The 22,411-nt window shown below is 48.4% G+C and overlaps 1 protein-coding gene across 1 annotated transcript in view; it reads left to right on the top strand.

The window, feature by feature from the left end:
* FAM219B (family with sequence similarity 219 member B) overlaps nt 1-22,411 on the top strand; it is a 181,710-nt gene that overhangs the window by 104,523 nt on the left and 54,776 nt on the right. Inside the window, exons 3-4 of the mRNA XM_069624516.1 lie at nt 20,895-20,991; nt 21,780-21,857. Of these exons, the coding sequence (XP_069480617.1) occupies nt 20,895-20,991; nt 21,780-21,857 (175 nt within the window). The remainder of the gene's footprint in view (nt 1-20,894; nt 20,992-21,779; nt 21,858-22,411) is intronic.

Raw genomic sequence — 22,411 nt, 5'->3', positions numbered from 1 at the left:
GAACACACGAGGTTTCACACATCTCCGAAACAACAAATGGATTAACGACTTACACCTGATCTGCCTGCAGGAAACTTGGATGTGTGAATTACCGACCATCACAGACTTTGAATGTGCCTTAAATCCAGCCATTAAAGCTGAAAAAGGCCGTCCATTAGCGGGACTACTGACAATGATTAACCGGTCCTCGGGATACCGGTTGTTAAAAGCAACTAATTACACCTCATACATACAGGTCTGTGAGATAGGAAAATCTGTTGCTCCTACAAAGGCTTGTGATGTGATCCATATCATTAACCTATATTGGAACCATAAACGAACTGGGACCCAGCTATTTATAGATCAGGTCACCACAATCCTTGATAATTTGCTAGAATTTAACTCTGGAAGTGATGTTATTGTTTGTGGAGACTTGAACATCGACTTCTTCAACCCACAGAGCTCCCTTAAACGTCAGCTGGCCAGATCATGGAACGACGAATTGGAAGTGAGGGGTCTCTCTATGTTAAATGGCTGCACACAAGGGGACATTCCGCCGAAGCCAACGTGGAAGCGAGAGGGTCAAAGTTCCATCATTGATTACATATTTGTGTCGAATACCATACACGAGAAAACCAAATCATTGAAAATTCAAACAATGGACAATAGTGACCATGATATGTTGGAACTAAAATTCCAAGACTCTGGCGGCATGGAGAGGGAAACATGGTGCACAAAAATTTTGGTGGAACCAAACCGTCGGCGATTAAGGTTGAAGGAAGAGGAAGTATCTATGATATGTACCCAATACAAGTCATTACGGAAGGAGATCGACTACGTCCCAATGTTGTCACAATTTAAGACAAAAAACATTGGAATGAAAAATTGGTCCTTCCAAAATAAACACACCTTTGACATCATGATAAAACAACGCAAGAGAAGGATGAGAGCTGAAATTCGCAAAAACAACCAAGGTCCAACTGATGAAATATCGAAGAAAAACAAAGTAGTGAGACAAGCCTATAAGAACTGGATTAAAAGCCATCGAGCGATTATACATCAAAATGACGCAGAAGCGATGATGACGACACTAAGGAAAAAAGATAGTGGAGAATTCTGGCGCACAATCAACAGCTTGGAAGCGCCACAATTCATCTTGCAAGCTTGCCCAGTGTCAGAAAAAGAATGGGTGAATCACTTCACAGCCTTGTACTATAAAGATCTTGAGCCAAATAATGTTCCCTCTGATGCAACAACATGGAACCTACAGTTCTCAAAAGATGATATCTACGAGACAATCGTGAGAGCAAAAAACTCCCGGGCACCTGGCCCTGACGGGCTGTCGAACAGTATGATTAAACAATTTCCGGACTTGTGGGCTGATTTTTGCTGCGAATTATTCGCGAGAATTAATACTCAAAAGCAAGTACCAGCCTCGTGGAAGACTGGAATAATCATACCAATATTTAAGAAAGGCAATAGATTATTACCAAAGAACTACAGACCAGTGGCCTTACTCGATGTTTTGGGCAAGATTTTCTCTTCATTGTTACACAAGAAACTGACTGCTTGGGCAAAAACAACAAACAGAGTGGACTCACGACAGGCAGGGTTTGTAAAATCAGTTGGCTGTTCACTGAACCTGCTTGTACTAAACCTGTTGAAAATGGAGGCCCTTAGAACAAACACGAAAGTGTATTTGGCTTTTGTTGACTTCTCTACGGCCTTTGATATGGTCGACAGAGAAATCTTGTGGCAAAAGCTAGAAATGTGGGCCTGTCCTCCAGGCTTACTCGCTGCCATAAAAGAACTCCACAAGGATACCTCAATTTCCATTAGACTTGACCGACTTGGGACCCTGTCAACCCAAATTATGACGCACAAAGGGGTCAAGCAGGGATGTCCCTTAGCAGCAGCTATCTTCAGTCTCTTTATCTCCGATATAGGAGCTACAATCCAATCTGTGAGATCATTCTCACCAAAACTAAATTCTTCAAAGATAGAGTGGTTACTATACGCCGATGATTTGGTAATATTAGATCTAACCCCAATAGGGCTCCAACGAAAGTTGGAAGCAGTTCACAACTATGTATGTCAGAACAAGCTAAAGATCAATACTACAAAAACTGAAATATTGATCTTTGAGAATCTAAAAACAAGCTGGCAACAAAAGGGCTCAAGACAGATATGGCATCTAAATCACGAGACACTGCAACTGTCTAAAAGCGTGAAATATCTGGGCATGATCTTGAATTCCAGCATCTGCGATGAACCATGGGTAACAGATTCCAAGCGAAAGTGTGGCCAGTTGGCCTGCCAAGGCCTTGTGATACATAAAAAATATGGACGCTTCTCACTGCAACCACTGCGGAATTTCTATATACAGAAAGTGTCTCCAATTCTGGCATACGGAGCCGAAAACGCATTTGGCTGTCCGTCAACTCACTGGGCCGTGTTAGAACACATGTTCTGGACCAAGGCACTAAGTCTTCCGCCGGGAATTGCTACAGTCTGCTTACGTTATGAATTAGCCTTAACATCATTGCACGCCAAGATATGTTGGAACCAACTCTCATTGTTTCGGAAAACGAGAGTAGAAGAAGGAATCCTCCAATTTCAAATTTTCCATCATGCCTCGCGTGAAGGGCCAGGTATTTTGTCACAATGGGTAAGACGTTGCGAAGAGTTGTTAACAATGTATAACATCACCCTGGAAAACTTACTCACAAACCCCACAGCAGCCAAAAAGAAAGTATGGCGTGGGGAATGGATAAATACATGCAGCGAACGTAACAACGTCAAAGCGATGAAAGATTGCCCCGCTGAAGCAAGAGGATACGACATCCTCCAAAAATATCTAACCCGATTTCCTAATCCAAAAGCAAGAAGATCATTTATGCTCTTTAGATTAAATGCAATGAAAACTAAAGACAGAATTGGTCATTGGGCGTGTAATACACATATGACCCCAACCTGTCGGTTGTGCAAAAACGAGCTAGAATCTCTTAAACATCTAGTCTTGTTCTGCGCTGCCTTGAAAGACGTAAGATCAATTCACCTGGGACGATGGAATGATAATAACTTATCAGCATGCGCGGACGAGTGGTGGCAGACCATGTGGAACGGGCAAGATATGAAATTAATTATACCTTTGACCTCCTTCCTGGCAGTGATAGAAGAGAGACTAAAAGACAATAATGAGTGATTAAAGGTCGGCACTATTCCCACTGTATACCAGGCATTAAAGAAAAGCGGAGTAACGCTTGAACACGAGACTATAAAGAAGAGGTCACTTGGGAGAGACTTGAAATACCCAATGTAATTTTTAAAAATTTCATATGTGTTGCAAAACATTTTAAAGGTTTGAATTTAAACCAATAAAAAAAAAAAAAAAAATATATATATATTGGAATTCCCTGTCCTTGGAACAGGAAGTTTTGTATTTTATTATTTTTTATAGAGCGCCTTATCTGCTAGGTTATTTATGCTGTTGAGATTGGACCGACTCCCTTGCCTTGCTGTGAATGGCACCAGATGAAAAATGGAAGAGAAAAGAACGGTATTACAGAGCTTGTGGTGCTGGAGATATACATCTTTTGGTTGAACGTGAAGCTCTAAAGGGCGAAGACTGCCGTATCTACATACATTCATGCATCACTGTGAGCATATAAGATCAGACGCTTTCTGGATTTGCTGTCTGTGGGGGAGAGTCCCTTTCTTACAGTGGCATTTATGAATTTCTGGAAGGAAATAATTAAGGTAGTGACTGGTATATATTCATTAATTTTGCCTAAAGGGATGTATATGTTTGTGGACTTGTTTTCTTTCTGTACATTTGTAGAAAGTTTGTATATGTGCAGAAAGTTATTATTACTTGTATATAAAAAATCAATTTATAAAAAGACTAGAACTACTCTAATTAAGGACCTATAATGCATGGACGCTAAAGCAAGTCTCTATTTCCTGCACAGAGGAAGTCCTCTTAGCTTGTTCACAAACATATTTCATGTTTGGAAAGTAGTCTTTGCCAGAGAAACGGACCCGGGCTGCAAGTAATAGCAACTTTCAGATGCAAACACTTTCATGTACGATTTCAATTTCTTAGGAGTTTCTCATCACCCCAGGACCCCATTGCAAAATGTCCTGTGGGGGAGCAGTTGGGTCCAGAAATTGGTGCATATTAGCTATAATGCTGGTTTCACATTTTGCTTTGAACCGCCGTTTCTTTTTTGAATTGTTGGGTTTTATTAATGAATTCACATAGTTTACCAACAATTGTGTTGTACTGTAATCTGAAACCATCTGGCTCCGATTTTGGAGAAGACTTCATGTCCAAGGAATACTGTATTTCTATCTAGAGGGAACTTAACCGGTTACAATCTATACAGGTTGTTTGAGATCTTTTATACGAAAAGCTAATGGTAAAGGCAATGGCGATGTAATCCATCCCAACATGGATTACAAAAAGCCTAAAAATCCCTTCTCATTGGCAAATCGAATTGTGTGTGTACACCTATAAGTCAGACTGCACCAGGGAACATGATATAACTTCTGTTAGTATAATTGTTCTCTGGAGGATGTACTTCTCCAGCATGGGGTCTGGCATGGATTCACATGCTCATGAATATTCCCCATCGTCAGGCCGGGAATCCTCGGTATAGAAAAAATCAGTATCAGTTTCGTTTCTGATCTGTCACTGGTCTCTGGGTCATACTGCCCCCAGCCAATGACTGCCCTCTCCCTAAGCCCCGCCTCTGGCAGCCATCCTCAGATTTTTACCGCACGTTCAAGTGTTGGGAGTCCTCGTGCTGTAGCTCTCGAGCTTTTGCTGCGTTTTCGCGCTTTTTCAGGAGATTTCTCTCGTTTTTCAGTAAATAGAGCCTCAAGCTTCACCGTTTCTACATCTGATCAACGGGGACCCGTTTCGGAGTTTTCTACGCCCCTCAAGGGTGAAGATTTCGTCGAGTTACGCTTTTGGAGGATTCCAGAAGTTCCGAGGCCTACCCCGGACATGGCCCTGGAGAAAGGAAGCTCGACGCCCGGGAAGCTGTTCAGGACCTGCCCTGGACGCCAGCTTCAGAATGTGTTCAAGGAGGACGAGCATTCGTTATGTCTCTACTGTCTCCATGAGGACAAGATGCACATGGAGAAGTATTGTGCGTTTTGTGGGAACATGTCGGAGCGGACCATGAAGGATTGCCACCTCCGTCTCGCCAACTGGCTGGAAGGGAAGAGCCCGTCAGGCAAGAAGAAGAAGTCAGAGCGGTCTTCTAAGTCCTGTGAGGGCACCCCGGCGACGGGGGCCCAACAAAAGGCCAAGCACCGCAAGTCCGCGGGCACTGGGAGCGCCGAACGGTCTGGCTCCTTGGCTGCCAGGCAGGGCGCATCCTCCCCGGCGCCATCAACCACGAGCCAACGCTCTGGCTCGGGTAAGAGGAAGTCCGAGAACCCAGCCAAGCTTCTGGAGAGGCCCCGGTCGATCTTGAAGATTACGGCAGAGGGGGAGCGAGGCTCGGACCCTCCCCCCCAAGTTGAAGGCCCCAGGCGTACAGAAGGTGATGATAGTCTTAATTCACCCTGCTAAGACCTCGATTGAGGATGTTGCAGTGGCCCTGGCTCAGCCTGTGGAGGCTACGCCAGTGGAGGCGACCCCAGGATCCAGAGTCTCCCTGCCACCACGGAGGGAGTCGTCTTTCAGGCCCATCGAGAAGACCCCCACGAAGTCCCCGTTGGAAAAGGAGGGGGAGGGGCAGGTGGCCTTCGTGGATATGGACACGACCTCTGAAGAAGACCTCATCGAAGTCGTGGAGGAAGCCCAGCCCATCGGGAGGGATCCCGACGAGGTCGACGACGAGAGCGACGGTGGCGCCGACGAGGTTCCTGAAGAGCCCTCGTGCCCGTTGTTTCCGGTGCCGCAGGACACTTCGGCGGCCATTTTGTCAGCGATTCAGTCCTTATGCTCGGAGATAAGGACAAGATTGCCCCTCCCCCCGACGGAGGTACCTGAGCCAGACCCGACGGGGGAACCGGAGTCGGGACCTTCGGAAAGTCCACCGCATAAGAAGAGGACGACGCATCCTCCGCCACCTCTTCCACCTCTGCGGCCTGCTCTGCCTTTCCCCCCCCCAGTCAACTACCCACGGGGATGATACGGGCACGGACACGGCTACGACAGGTACAGATGACGACGGAGGCGATGACGGGACGGTTCCCCCGTCGCCCCCTGCTCGGGCGTCCCCGCCCGACGAGAGCGGATCCTTCCATGCCCTGATTTCCAGGGCATCCAAGCTCTTGCAGCTCTGCCCCGAATAGAAGAAGGAAGGGTTCCTTTACCAACGGCGCAAGGCTAAAAGGAAGACGGTCCTCGCCGTACCACTTCTTGACGACATCTGGGATGAGGGGCTCTCCCTCCTCAAGAACCCTCCCATGGTACCTGCAAAGAGGGACTGGTACGAGAAGAAACACCGGGTCCCCGACGCTGTCCCCTTGTGCCTTTGGGCGCAACCTACCCCGGATTCGGTCGTCGCGGCGGCCAAGAAGAAAGCTGGGGGGGCATCGGCCTCGACATCAACTTCCCCGCCGGTTGGCGAGGGCAGAAAGCTGGACGCGATGGGACGACGGGTCATCTCATCCGCAGCGACGACTATCAAGGCGGCCAACGCCCTGGCTATCGTAGCTCGCTACGACAGGGAGTTGTGGTTCGTAATCGCCCCTCTATTGGACTTCCTTCCGGACGCCAAAAGGGCTGAGGCCCTTGAAATCTTACAGGAAGGTGAGATTGCTTCGGACCACGCCATCACGGTGGCAACGGACATCGCCGACACCGGTTTCCGTCAGTTGGGCAACAGCGTTTGCCTGAGACGACGAGGATGGCTCAAGGCGACGAATTTCCGCCAGGGCGTACAAACCAAAGTTCATGCCTTTCGATGGGAACAACCTGTTTGGGAAGGCGGTTGATGAGTCCCTTCAGGCTATCAAGCAGACACGTCGACTGCCCGGGCACTGGGAGTGCTCCAACAATGACGGCCGTCCTTTCGGAGCTCTGGAGGCAGACAAGGTGCCTCCAAGGGATCCGGCAGTGGCTCCTCGAGGTACCGCCAAGCGGCAAGATCTTCATCTCAGGAGGCCTACAGGGGACACAGCAAGTCAGGTGGAGCCCGTCGTCGTCGACAAGGAGGCAAGGCGGCCTCCAAACAAGATTGAACCGACCGTGGGGTCGGGCCCCCGCCGAAGCACCCCGGTGGGAGACCGGCTGACGAGGTTCGTCAGCGTGTGGGAGTCCATCTCGACCGACCGTTGGGTGCTGGACGCCCTGGCCCAAGGGCACGCCCTCGAGTTCCAGAAGAAGTGCCATCGCGTTCCACCCGTGGCCAGGAAGGAAAATCACATCCCTCAACTACTGTTGGAAGTAAAGGCGATGCTCAAGAAAGGTGCCATCGAGCTCGTCCCAAAGAGGCTTCGGGGCTCCGGAGTTTACTCAAGGTACTTCCTCGTAAAGAAGAAAACAGGAGGATGGCGTCCCATCCTGGACCTGCGACGACTGAACAAGTACATCAAGGCACAGAAGTTCCAGATGGTCACCCTCCAGCACGTGCTGGGACAGCTGGAGGAGGGCGATTTCCTGTCATAGTTGGACTTGGAGGATGCGTACTTCCCCATCCCCATTCTAAAAAGACACCGAAGTTCCTCAGGTTCGTGGTCCAAGGGCGGCACTACCAGTTCAAGGCCCTCCCGTTTGGATTGAAGTCGGCAGCCAGGGTGTTCACCAAGTGCCTTGCACCGGTGGCAGCGCGGCTTCGCCTGCAGGGGATCCACGTCTACCCCTACCTGAACGACTGGCTCATCCGGGCAAGGACAAGGGAGCTCGCCGTGGAGCACACTGCGAAGACCGTCCAGCTGCTCACAGACCTGGGGTTCTCCATCAACTTTCCAAAATCCCACCTGGTCCCGTCGCAAGTCGCCCTTTTTCTGTGAGCCAAGCTCGACACAGTGACGCGGCTGGCATCACCGTCGGAGGAAAGGACCAGGACCATCCTGGGCAAGGTGCAGCGTCTGCTGGCCACGGACATGGCCAGGGTAAGATCTATCAAGTCCCTCCACGGGATGATGTCCTCCTGCATTTATCTGGTGCGCCTTTGCAGACTTCGGATGCGCCCCTTACAGGAGCTCCTCGACGCCGGCTGGGTCCAGTCAACGGGCAGCTTCGAGGACAGGATCCCACTCAACGAGACGTTCCGTCAGGCGATCCGGTGGTGGGGTACCCGCTCTCATCTGTCGGCGGGCACGGACTTTCAGACCCCAGCTCACCAGGTGACGGTGATGACGGATGCCTCCCTGGAAGGTTGGGGAGCGCACTCCGGAGATCTTCACGCGAGAGGCCTTTGGCTCCCAGAGGAGAAGCCACTCCACATCAACATCGTGGAGCTCTGTGCAGTGTTCTGGGCCCTCAGGTCTTTTCTTCCGTCCCTCAAGGGCAAGGTGGTGAGGATCTTCACTGACAACATCACCACGATGTTCTACATCCGGAAGCAGGGCGGAACCAGATCCCCTGCCCTATCCAAGGAAGCCCAGGATCGGTGGCATTGGGCCGTCGCCCAACGGACGTTTCTGGTGCCTTTTTCATCTGGCAGGAATAAAAAACACCATCGCCGACTCACTCAGCAGAGAGCTGCGCTCGTTCCACGAGTGGGAACTACGCCAGGATCAAGTGGATCGACTCTTCCGACGATGGGGCGAACCCCAGATCGATCTCTTCGCGACGGCGACAAACTCCAAGTGCCGGAGGTTCGCCAGCAGGTTCCCCCAGCCGAGGAGCATGGGCGATGCTTTCTCGTTCCCCTGGGACGGCCTATTTCTTTATGCATTCCCTCCGTTGCCGTTGCTGCTCCGGCTCATCAACCAGCTCAAGAGGTCCTGGTGCAGGATGATCCTCGTCGCACCAGCGTGGCCGAGACAGATCTGGTTCCCGGACCTTCTGGACTTGTCAGCGTCCACACCAGTCAAGCTGCCGACGGACAAGGATCTTCTCTACAAAGAAGGAGGAGCCATTCTTCATCACAACCCAGAGTCGCTGAACTTGCAGGCCTGGCTCCTGCAGCACTAGAGTTTGGAGGGTACGACATCCCAGCCGACTGCAGAGAGGTTCTTGTAAAGGCCAGGGCGTCCTCAACTCTCAAGTGCTACGGACATAAATGGAAGAGGTTCTCTATCTGGTGCCGCGCACAGAAAATTAACCCTCTGCGGATTACGGCCCCTCAAGTATTGCCGTACCTACTGTCATTGGCCAAGGCTGGACTAGCTCACGCTTCCATCAAGATGCATCTGGCCGCCATCTCACGATACACCAGAACTACAGGACGGGCGTCCTTGTGGTCTCATCGGCTGGTGAAGGAATTTATGAAAGGATTGTTCCGATCGTTCCCGGCGGTGAAGGCCCCTGCCCCGGCGTGGGAGCTCAACGTGGTGCTGACCAGGCTCATGGGGGGCCCATTTGAGCCTATGCATTCGGCACCGTTGAAGTTTCTGTCGTGGAAGACAGCATTTCTCGTGGCCATCACCTCCGCACAACGAGTGGGAGAGATCCAGGCCCTATCTTGCAAGCCACCATACTTGACTTTTCACGACACAAGGGTGGTGCTGAGGACGCATCCCTCCTTCATGCCCAAGGTGCTGTCGGACTTCCACCTCAACGAACCCTTGGTGTTGCCAGTTTTCTTCCCGTCGCCTTCGTCGCAGGCTGAGAGGACTCTGCACTCGCTGGACGTAGCTAGAGTGCTGAAGTTCTACGTGGACCGCACAAAGAGTTTTCGGAAGACATCACAGCTGTTTGTAAACTTTGGACCTGTGAATCAAGGGAAGGCTCTCTCGAAGGCTTCCATTTCCAGATGGTTCTCCGGCTGCATCATGCACTGTCACCGGTTGGCAAACCGACCGCTGGCCGGCCGTCCGAGAGCCCACTCGACCAGAGCGATCGCTGCTACCACGGCGTTCCTGTCTGGTGTGCCCCTGCTCGACATCTGCAGGGCTGCTACGTGGAGGTCGACACACACCATCACGAGATTCTACTGCGTCGATCGGGACTCCAGGGAGGATTCCAGGGTCGGCCAAGCAGTGCTGCGCAACCTGTTCGCTTAAGGTGAGCCTGGTGAGGAGGTAAGAGATGCTTAATGTTGAGTTTTTTGTATTGCTTAATGTTGAGCCTGTTGCCACCTCCCGTGGTTGTGCATGTGTATACTGCTGTGTATTCTTATATTCATGAGCATGTGAATCCATGCCAGACCCCATGCTGGAGAAGGAACAAGTTACTTACTTCTAACTGTTGTTCTCCAGCATGGGTCTGGCATGGATTCACATGCGAACCCTCCGCCTACCCCTCTGCGGCTTTTCACTTGGTCATACTGCCACTTTACGTGCTACCAAATCTGAGGATGGCTGCCAGAGGCGGGGCTTAGGGAGAGGGCAGTCATTGGCTGGGGGCAGTATGACCCAGAGACCAGTGATTGGTTACTACTAAGAAAGACAGATCAGAAACGAAACTGATACTGATTTTTTTTCTATACCGAGGATTCCCGGCCTGATGACAGGGAATATTCATGAGCATGTGAATCCATGCCAGACCCATGCTGGAGAACAACAGTTACAGGTAAGTAACTTGTTCCTTTCCTACATATGGTCTTCTGTGCACACAATTGCTAAAGCCTATTGTGCATCCACCTGGCAGCAAGAATTCTGTTTTAGCAGCACAGTGTAGCAAGAAGGCTTTGTGCAACCTGTCACCATTCTAGAAGCTCTTCTTGGCCCTCCATCCCATCGTATAGTTCTGCTGTAGTAGATGGTGTTGCCTCTGTTGCTTGAGACTGAAGTAATGACTGCAGATAGAATTGCTGTTGTAACCATGAATCTCTAGTCTAACTAAGATAGCTCAGTAAGTGGTTCAATGTTTTTTAAAAAAATTAAAATGCATTTATTCAAAGAAATCAAATACAATTTAGTGAGCACCAATTGACCCATCTCCCCATAAAGATGACATCCCCACCTCCCTGCCAGTCCGAGTCGTGCTTCACCCCCACATGAGACCAGAATTGTCCATACTCTGATATTGTTTATCGTTGACCATGACCCGTGTGAGTTGTTCAATTCTGGCACCTGCATCTACCTTCAGGTAATTCAATTTGCAGCAAGTCTGACTCTGACTGATAATTTGTGTAAACTTGAATTGGCAAACCGTAACCTCTGTTGACAGTGATTCAAAGTAGTGTGATAGCAAGCAAGTTTATGAAAAATTAAAACAAATCATTGCAATTACCCTCTGTCCCCTATCACTTTCAGGGTGAGACCTGTCACTGTTACCGTTCATTTAATTAACAAACTCTTTCTTAAATGAAAGAAAAGGCATTTTGAGATATGTCCTTTGTAGGTGCAATTGAATTGTCTGTCCATGCACGGTTCCATAGTGTATTGATGTGTAGAAGATATTGGTGTTTTAGGGATATAAAAAATTTGCTAGGTTACAGGTGTGGCATTTGAGTAGTGTGTTAGAAGGTCGACCAGTGACTGGGAGCAGGGGCAGCTAGTCCAAATGGCTGATTAGGTGTCGACCCATGCATTTTGGACGAGCGGCTAAGCCATTCCCATTTGAAAACTTCAAGCTCTTCTTCAGCTGCAGCAAGAAGCTGAAGCAGCGCTCCTGGGTTTGTTTAAACTGCAGTTCATGTACACCAGTGAGCATGTTCAATTGGGCATGCAGGGCCAGGTATCTTTTTTGCTTCCCCAGCATTGAATGGCGGATTGGGGGTGCAGGCTCAGATGCTGCAGCTCTGAATGTGCGTATGGGGTGCTCCTGTGTCTCCTTGCACATTGAGCACCTGGGTGCGTTGAGCAGGGAGTGCTCTGGCTCCTCCCACATGTGCAGAAACCAGGAATTCTACCTGCTTCCTCTTAATATTGTATGGGAGCCTGTGCTGATGGCGGCAGGTTAAATTCTGGACTGGGGCTGCAGGTAAGCGGGGGAGGAAAGTGAGGGTCTGTGGCTGCGTGTGTAGGAATGAGGGTGTGGGTGCGCGCGCGAATGAGAGAGTGTATGTTATGAGTGCACCTATGAAAGAGTTATGAATGCTGTGAATGTGTATGGGTTTTAGGGGAGTAATACTTCAGTAAGCTATCCCAGTGGTTTGTAGATCCCCAACTCTTAATATCAGTCTGTACTACTGCTCTGCCACTCTGCCTGCTAGAACCTTGGCAGAGTGGCAGAGCAGTCAGGCTTATCATAAAGATGTGAATTATAGGTAAGTACACTGAACCTACTTAGTAATGCACATCAAAGAAACACTTAAACATGAATGTATATTAAAATATAGATTTATAATCCTTGCACAAGTATCACTTTACAATACTTAGCACAATAAACTAAAACACTTAGGAATACTTAAGAAATACTTTTCAAATGCCCCTGATTAGTTTGTAGTTGCTCGTGATTACATTTGTTAAGCTTTTGACAGTAATGACAGTTTATTGTATTATTGGTAATAACGCGCACTTGCAAATCTGAGCAGAAATACGGTAAAGGCATTTACTTTGCTTACACATACAAGATAGTGACTTTTGGGAAGGAAAATCGTTGGTTTACGTAACACTGGCAGTTCCTAAGGTTATAGAGGCAGTTTCTTTGCACAGCAAGTCTTTTAAGGTCCAAAACGCAACCCGAGCTAAAAGCAGTTCATAGTGGGCTTAAAGTCTTGACAAGGAGCAGAATGCGAAAGTTCCAGTGGATACTTTACAGTCTCTAGTCTCTAGGATGCAAGTAGCGGCTTGACTTGGAGGTAAGAGGGGGGTACCATGGACACTTCTATGTGCACTGTAACGCTCTGGAGCGACTTCACGGATCAGGCTAAGCAATACCTTTCGCCTCACAGTAGCGCAAGTTAGAAGAAAAGATTGTGGTTGGATTCTCCTCGATGTGGCGGTGCTGGTCCCAACCTGGATTCCTTGGTCTGATGACAAAAAGCAGGACAATGGATCTCTCTGCAGCAGTCTCGAGGGAGGACCTCTGGCACGGCTTTCAGCGACATTTCTGTTCTGGTGCACTCAAAATGGGCAGTGCTGGTATTGGGGTTTTGCAGCTCTGGAAATTCACAGGACCTCGGGAGTTGGCTTAAATCAAAGTTCATCTTGGGACTGTTGTTCCCACCAGTCAAAGGGAAGGAGGAGTCCTCTTCAGAGTTCCTCAGTCGCACAGAAAACAGCATCAGGACAGCAGTGGTCGCTTCAGCGTTGCAAAAGGTCCGCGGGCATCTCTGTCGGTCGGCTTCTTCTTCGTTTACTTCAGTTTCGAGTGGTCGACTTGCCTATCTCTTCAGGAGCCTCACTTTTTATACACTTTTTATACAGTTCCAGCACACACTCCTCTGCAATCACTTTCAGCAATTTACAGAAAGGGGAGTGTGGCGGTCCAGTCAGGACAGCCAGACCCCCATTGGGAGCCGATTCCATTCAGGCACTCGGGCAGATAAGGCGCAGGGGAGTGAAAAACTCCTCCCCCACTTCCTGCCTGCCCAGACACACTGGAGCCTAGGCACACACACACACACAGTCCTCTCCCTCCCTGGACGCTAGAAGGGCTGACAAAGAACAACCACACTAGTAATGGCGGGGGAAATAGGACCCACCAGGTTAATACTTGGGTGACCCTATTGTACATAACCAAGGCTATGGACATAGCCTGCACTAGAAAATACACATATTAGTTGGTAGAACAAGTCCAGTGCGACCAGTCATAACTAGGAGATTGTCTATGTGACATAAAAGTCACAGGAGCAGAGAGAAGGGGGATACTAAGTATCCCTTTGGCACTCCACAGAAGGTGGTGTGTGCCAATCTCTCAGGCTATACATTTCTAGGAGAGATAGTAAGTAAGAACGATAGTTGCTCTAAGATATGGAAAAGAATCTCAAAGATGACCCAAAGGGTCCCCATCAACACTGCCCATAAGGAGCATTGTGCTGCAACAGTAAAAATACATATGTCTTAAACGAGATACAGCAGAAAGTAGACCCCATAGAACAGTAAAATACAAAGGAAATAGTTCAAAAAGCCAGAGCCCATAAGCATGAATGAGTGGAAAAAGGCTCCACTGATTCAGGATTAAAGAAAGTTTCAGAAGTCCAACAAAAAGTTCTGGGGGTCTCGCTAGTAGAGGGGATGAAGCATACACATTATTTCCCTAACCATGGGTGCATGAGGTAATGTGTATGAAAGCGTATGATTGTTTGTGTGTGCTGGGGGGCACTGATTTGGAGTGTGCGATGGGGCATTTTTCTACTGGGCATCAAGGTTAAAGCAAACATGAGTGTTATGTGGCTAGACTGGCCTACTTTGGTGCAGCTAGTATGGATACATTTTCTAAATGCGCCCTGAAATTATTTTTCTCCAGCATTGGATCTTTCATGGATTCACATGCTTAGAATATTCCCTGTTGTCAGGCTGGGAACCCTCGGTATATTTATAAAGACGTTTCCTATAGGAAAAATGTTGACACTTCTGTGTCCTATCTACGTCATTTTCGGGCTGCGTATGCCTGACCCAATAGGGCGTTAGGGTATAAATAGCCACGCCCCCGCGGCTCCCTTCAGATTTCAACCGTCTCCAAAGTAGCGGGAGCACCTCGTGTTTGTTTCTACTTCGGTACAAGGTTGAATTCTACCTTTTGAGAGGTTTGTTCGTAAAAATGTCTGGAAAGGCGTTGTTCCGCCCGTGTGCCACGTGCAGACTGAAAAAAGTCTATGAAGGAGATGGGCACATGGATTTCTTGTACTGTCTACACCCACATCACTCGAACAGTTGTGAGATTTGCAAAGGTTTCTCACAGAAAATGCTAAAGGATTGGAACATACATCTGGTGACGTGGCTAAATGAAGGAAGGTATCCTTCATCGGAGGTAGGACCGGCGTGCAGCCTAGCATCCAGGCCTAAATCATCCAAGGCAGAATCCCATCGCCGGTCGGTGTCCGCAGAGCCTCCGCAGAAGAAACAGCGATCTGTGGAAAAACGCCCCTCTGAAAAACACCAGGCGAAAGTCCTTGTCGAACCATGGGCAGGATCGCCATCAACGGAAAGTCTTCTTCTTCATCTTCGTCGAAAAAAGGAAAAGATCCTTTGAAGACCTCCTCTTCAGGAGATCATCACAGGTCGTCCTCGAGTAAAGACTCGACGAGGCATAAATCTGGCTCAAAAAAGGCGGGATCGCCGAAGGAAGCTGCGTCACAGCCTACACCATCGTCGACTGAGACTCAGTCGTTGACGAGATCGGTTCCCCCGGTGAATACGACAGCGAAGATAGACGTCGCCACATTGACATCGTCGACAGTGGAGCCTTCAAGGGCGTGGCAGCCGGAGGTGTACGATGCGGTTCTGCCAAAGACCTTACAGCCGGAGACGGCCTTCTCGTTATCATCCATGGAGGAGGATCGAGAGCAGATTGTGGGTCCAGCAGATCTGGGATTGCAAGCGATTGGTTCGTCGACGATTGCGGGGGGGGGGGGCAAAGTATCCATGTTTCATCATCGTCGTTATTGAACCCTCAATCTGTATTATCCTTGCAAGTGTTGTCCACGCTACAGTCTCTTCTGAAGCAGTTGGATGAGAGGTTACCCCTCTTAGGCGCACCTTTGGGGATCGCGGCGAGACCTGCCGAGGACGAACCGGGTCCTTCTACGTGGGTCACGGAGAATCCAACCTCCCGTCTGGTGAGTGAAGAACCACCACGCTCATACCCGGAGGAAGGAGAGTTACAAGATTCAGAGTCAGAGCTTACAGCCTCTTTTTCAGAGGTTTCCTCATCCCCTTCAAGGGATCCAACATGGGAGTCAGAAGCGGAAATGGAAGCACCTAGAAGCCCGGCTCAACCGTCACCGCCGAACGACATTGGCGCTTTTCACACAATGATGGGCAAAGTCTGGATTGGGTTTGGTCTCAGCCCTGAAGAAGAAAAGGAGTGCTTCTTGTTCAATCATATGGGGAAAAGAAGGTCAGTCTCTTCAGTTCCCATTCTAGACCACGTTTGGCAAGAAGGGTTGAGGACCATGCGCCATCCATTTTCAGAACCAGCAATAAAGGGCAGGTTGGAGAAGAAATTCAAAGCTCCAGACTCTACGCCTAAATGCTTGACCTCTCAACCGTCTCCAGAGTCGGTAGTGTCGGCGGCAGCAACTAGGACGTCCAGATCGCAACACAAGTGTTCTACCCCTCCGGATAATGAGGCTAGAAGACAGGACGCGTTTGGCAAGAAGGTTCTATCCGTAGGAGCGACGAGGGTTAAAGCAGCCAACTTGCTGGCAATTATGGCAAGGTACGACAGAGATGTGGCATCGTTTGGCCACTAGCCTAGAACACCTTCTTGAGTAGCATAGAAAGTCGGCCATATTGCTGGTCCGTGAGGGAGAAGAGGCATCGTACCACTCGATTAACATCGCCGTGGACTTGGCGGAATCCGGGTTCAAGCAAATTAACAACGGAGTGGTTTTAAGAAGGCAAGCCTGGCTGAAATGTACTAACTTCAGACCGGAGGTCCAGTATAAGGTGCTCGATATGCCGTGTGAGGGAGAACACCTGTTCGGAGAGAAGGTGGACGAGGCTTTGAAAGGTATGAAAGAGGATACGGACACGGTCAGGTCGTTAGGAGCCCTGCAAACTGGAAGAGTTTTTCAATCCATTCGTCCCTTCCGTGGAGCATTAGGAAATTCCAGCTTTACCGCATCTAGAGATCGAAAAGTTCAGCAGGCCTTCATAATCCTCCCATATTTATAGGCGTGCGGTCCAGGCAACGCGAAGAGGCCGAAACTACCAGGCTTCAAGGAGAAGGGGATATTCCTCGTCAGCAAAAGACAGGCAGTCAAAGTCGCAACAATGACAAGTTTCAGGACGTCCTGGGAGGAAGGGTGGCCCGTCGCGTCCACGAGTGGGAAAGTATAACAGACCGATGGGTATTGGACACAATAAAACTAGGCCACTCTCTGCAGTTCAAGGAAACGCTGTCACAAATTCCACCTGTGTACTCGGCACATCCCCATCTTCGCATATTACAACAGGAGGTGGAGCTTATGCTACAAAAAGGGGCTATAGAATTCGTCCCGGCGGCCGAGAAGAGCCAGGGAGTTTACTCTTGTTACTTCATGGTCAAAAAACCCAACGGCAAGTGGTGACCCATTCTGGACCTTCGGGCTCTCAACAAGACCCTAAAAAGTTCAAAATGCTTATGCTTCAGGAGGTCATCCGATCCATACAGCCGGGAGATTTTCTGGCGTTGTTAGACCTACAGGACGCATATTTTCATATACCGGTGCATCGATGACACAAAGTTTCTGAGGTTCGTAGTTGGTCGGAGCCATTACCAGTTCTAAGTACTTCCTTTCGGACTAAAGTCGTCTCCCAGGACGTTCACAAAGTGTTTGGCTCCAGTGGAAGCGTGGCTGCGAAGAAAAGGTCACCATGTTTACCCTTACCTGGACAATTGGCTGATAAGGGGCTCGTCGCCGAGCATAACACAGGCAAGCCTAAAGGCCACCATGCAACTTTTGAAACACTTGGGGTTTGCGATCAACTTCGAGAAATCCTCGTTATCGCCCTCAAGGAACTTAGTGTTTCTGGGCGCGGAGTTTCAAGCTCAATCAGGGTTAGCGAAGCCCTCAGTGGAAAGAATTCAGTAACTAACTCACAAGGCAAAAGAATTGAAAGTGGGCGGCAGGGTGTCAGTCAGAAAAAACATGTCACTGCTAGGAGCCTTGGCGTACTGTATTCCATTGGTGAACAATTGCCGTCTCTTCTTGAGACCGGTACAGGAGTTTCTGGCAGACCGATGGTCCCAGAGTCGAGGTTTATGGTCCGACAAGTTAAGCATCAACAACAAACTTTTGCGGGCACTTCAGCTGTGGCAGCTCTCGGGCAATCTGACGAGGGAAACGCCCCTGCAGGAATTGAATTTTCAGGCGACGGTGGTGACGGATGCATCGTTGAAAGGATGGGGAGCCCATCTAGGGTCCCTGCAAGTTCAAGGTCAATGGTCCCCTTTGGAGTCTACTCTTCACATCAACGTGCTGGAGTTAAGTTCGGTACGTTGGGCTCTGAAGTCCTTTCTGCCGCGCATACGAGCATCGGTCGTCAGAATACTAACAGACAATACAACAACAATGTTCTATCTCAGAAAGCAAGGGGGCACATGCTCCAGGGTGCGCTCGAACGAAGCTCAAGAAATATGGCATTGGGACCTCGAACACAATGTGAGCATAATGGCTTACCATCTTCCAGGGGTAAAGGATATACAAGCAGACTCACTTAGCAGGGAAATGAATCAACTGCACGAATAGGAGCTGGATGATCGTCAACTAGCAAATGTCTTCAGAAAATGGGGTCATCCATCCCTGGATCTGTTTGCAACCCAAAAGAACAAGAAGTGTGCACGGTTCGCGAGCAGGTGGCCACAGCCCATATCGATGGGGGAGGCATTCTCCTTCCCGTGGACGAACTAGTTCTCTTACGCGTTTCCGCCATTTCCACTCATCCGGCGGACACTCCAATGGATTCACAAGTACCCATGTCGGGTAATTGTGGTGGCTTCTTACTGGGCGAGACAGTTGTGGTTCTCAGACCTACTACAACTGTCGATAGCGGAGCCACTGAGGTTCCAGAAGATTCCGAACCTTCTATCTCAAGACAAAGGAGCAGTTTGGCATCACGATCCAGACTCCCTCAACCTGATTGCTTGGCTCCTGACTTCTCTGAGTTCGGGGATTTGAACATTCCCTCAGAGTGTCGACGTGGACAGAGCTTGTGCCGCCTGTAAAATTCGAACGCTTCACATGCAAGTAAATGGAAAAGGCTCTGTGTGTGGTGCAGGGATCATCAGGGGATAGACCCCTTAAACGTCGGAGCAGGACAGATTCTTCCATATTTGTTACACTTGGCGGAGCAAGGATTGGCTTTTTCCTCCATTAAAGTCCATTTTGTGGCCATCTCGAGATTTACTCGAAAAAGACATTCAACGCCTCTTTTCAGCGATCGACTGGTAAAACATTTCCTCAAAGGACTGTTTCGGACTTTTCCGCCAGCTAAAAAGTTTCCACCAAACAGGTGGCTCAATCTAGTACTGTTAGGCACTAATGAAGGCTCTGTTTGAGCCAATGGCATCGTCGTCGTTGAAGTTTTTGTCATGGAAAATGGCCTTTTTAGTAGCCATTACATCAGCAAGAAGGCTTTCGGATTTACAGGCATTGGTCATTAATCCGCCATACTTGCGGTTTTTCAAAGACAAGGTAGTATTAGCAACCAATCGTCACTTCATTCCAAAAGTCCCGACGACATTTCACAAACATTCTTCTATTGTTCTACCAACATTCTTCGCAACGGCTTCTTCTGTAGCAGAGAAAACTCTCCACACGTTGGATGTAAAAAGAGCTTTGAAGTTCTATCTCAGTCGTACTCGAGGTTTTAGACGTTCAAGGCAACTGTTTGTAGTTTATAGACCTTCGGTGAAGGGAAAACAGATCTCGAAACAAGGACTGGCCCGCTGGGTGTCGTCGACTATTGCTTTTTGTCACTCTAAAGCAGGAAAGCCTTTGGAAAGGCGCCCAAAACCTCATTGAAAAAGATCCACCTCGTCATCAGTGGCGTTATGGTCTGGAATTCCATTGTTGGACATCTGTCAAGCGGCATCATGGTCGGTGCCGCACACATTTACTCAGCATTATTGCCTACAGCAACAGCATGCGGCGGACATGCAGATGGGACTGGCGGTCCTTCGGCATCTGTTTCAGTAAGGTAAGCCCCACAAAGGGGTGTATACTCTTCTCAATATGCCATATGTTTAGTTGTCAATGTACCGTGATGTTTTTTATTTTCGTATACCCAAATGCATATGTGGCTTGGATAGTCTTGGTTTGCATTGCACACCTCCATGTTATGGGTACTGCTGTATAATCTATTCTAAGCATGTGAATCCATGAAAGATCCAATGCTGGAGAAGGGAGTAGTTTCTTACCTGTAACTCCATTTCTCCAGCGTTGGTATCTTTCATGGATTCACATGCGCCCGTCGGCCTCCCCTGAATGCAAACTCTATATGTCCCCTCAACTTTGGGGATTAAAATATGAAGGGAGCCGTGGGGGCGGGGCTATTTATACCCCTACGTCCGATTGGGTCAGGCGTACGCAGCCCGAAAACGACATAGATAGGACACAGAAGTGTCAACATTTTTCCTATAGGAAACGTCTTTATAAATATAACGAGGGTTCCCAGCCTGACGACGGGGAATATTCTAAGCATGGGAATCCATGAAAGATACCAGCGCTAGAAAAATGGAGTTACAGGTAAGAAACTACTCCCTTACTGGCAAAGCCAAAAGGATCTTCTTATGTGGTAATACTAGCATGCATTGGTGTAGCCTGCATGGGCATGCAGCATGAAAATCTTTTTTTATACTGGCATATATTTTGGGCAAAGTTATTATGAAAATTAGTTGGAAAATGCTTCTGTGCACTGTTTGTAACCTGCGTTTATGGGATTATTTCATGTTACCCTACAAAACCAAATGCAAACTGTTTTCTCCAGAAAGTATGATGTAAAATGCAAACTGTTGGCCTGTTTTTAAAATGTTCTCATGGGGAGAACCCTTCCCTCCTCCCGAACCCCTCTTGGTTGGTTTGAGCTCCCTCGCTTCTGCATTTTTGTGTGAAACATTAACGCCCCTCTAATAAAAATAAAAATTCGGCACTGACTGGGAGAGAGGTTTGTATGGGCAAAGAAAGGAACTGGATATGGCGGTGTGGCCAAATCGTGCTTCCTGGATTTCAAGAAATCAAATCGGTGTCACAACCTGTGCTTAATTTTTTAACCAGATCTGGTATAATATGATCTTGTGTTTGTTTCAGAACGCCACCGCGATTTGGCAAAAGCTGCACTGAGGAAAAAGGGAATGCTGGGAGGAGCAGTTCTGCATCAACCACAGCCACAACTAGCATCAAAAAGGTTCTACCTCCTATGGCTTCACTCACTTTCTTCTTAACCAATTCTATGCATTTGCATCACTCACACAAGTTGTAACTCCACTCAGCGCTCCAGGGAATCCTAGTGAGAGACCTCATAATTGGGCGATTGCACTGAAATAAAGGTTTGGTGTCCTGTTAAGTGACAGAGGCACGATAGTAATTAAGCCAGGGTTCATGAGTAAATAAAAATATGCATGACTTTGAGCTCTTGTTCACCGCTATTGTCCTTAGAAACATAGATGTCTGATAAAATTACAGTTAGTAACTTGTTTGTTCTCTAGCCAGTACTGCGTTGACCTCCTGTGAGGATCCTTGGTTTCTGGACAAGTTAGTAGTTTCACAAGAAGCATATTTTTCGGATCTCTGAATCGCAAGAGAGTAACAATGAAGTAGAAGTGTGCCTCAATTTGTTGGAAGTCCGCCAGTGGCCATCTACTCTGCAGGCAGTAACCAACATTTGAGATTAGAACAATTACCATGGGCAGTGTCCACATGCAAAATAAAAGACTTCTGGAGAGCATCATTAGACCTTGGCTGACTATCCTGCATCAGAACTGAACTGGAACAAAAGGGGTCCTTTCCAGAAACCAGGCAGAGTTGCATACGTGCGTGCATTGACCAGAGAGAGTATTTTACTCTCTGCCCTCTTGCTATTCTTCCCTGACACATCAGTTGGGCTGTTTAGTATATGCAATCTCTTAAGTAAGCTCTTGCCATTGAACTAACTATAAGATATGCGAGGTCCTGATGTTTGCTTCTTGCTTCTAGGTCTTTGAAGTTTAATAAAGGCTATGCGGCTCTGAGTCAATCAGTGGATGAAACATTGGTATCGCTCGATTCAGACAGGTGAGGACTGCATTTTTGGCAGTATTTGTGTTGCCTTAAGTCACTGTTTTTGCAGCTTTCCCTCCATGAACCTCTACGGAACAACTCTTGCTATTGGTTAAATCCGGTTCTGTTTTTATTTTTTTAGGCAAGTAAAATGTTTCTCCTTTCCTTTCCTTGCACAACTCTCTTTTATGTGCCCTGAGCTGCAGTACTGAGTATCCCCTTTTTTTCTTTTAACATTTGTGGTTACTTTTAAGATGTGTTCTGGGTGGGCTGTGGCAGCAGAGACTATTCTACCTTTTTTGTTTTTCCCAGGTGCACTTTAATGCTTTAATGCATAATGCCGTTTTCAGTACTGTACACTCAAAATGGACATGCCACACAATTTGCATCCTGTCCTTTGACCTTCTTCTTGCCTTCTCCGCTCAGGAAGTTCCGGATATGGGAAGCCCTTTCCCGGGCTCCAGATATGGGAAGACCTTTCCCAGACTCCAACTCAGAGTTCGTAGGCAAGGCTGTGGTGTGTGCATCCTGGATGGATATGGGGGTTAAACCTGTCTTGTCCCAATCCA

Source organism: Ambystoma mexicanum, chromosome 11 (assembly GCF_040938575.1).
Source record: "Ambystoma mexicanum isolate Mex_15411 chromosome 11, UKY_AmexF1_1, whole genome shotgun sequence".
NCBI classification, from domain to species: domain Eukaryota; kingdom Metazoa; phylum Chordata; class Amphibia; order Caudata; family Ambystomatidae; genus Ambystoma; species Ambystoma mexicanum.
This window is presented reverse-complemented; position numbering and strand designations above follow the sequence as displayed.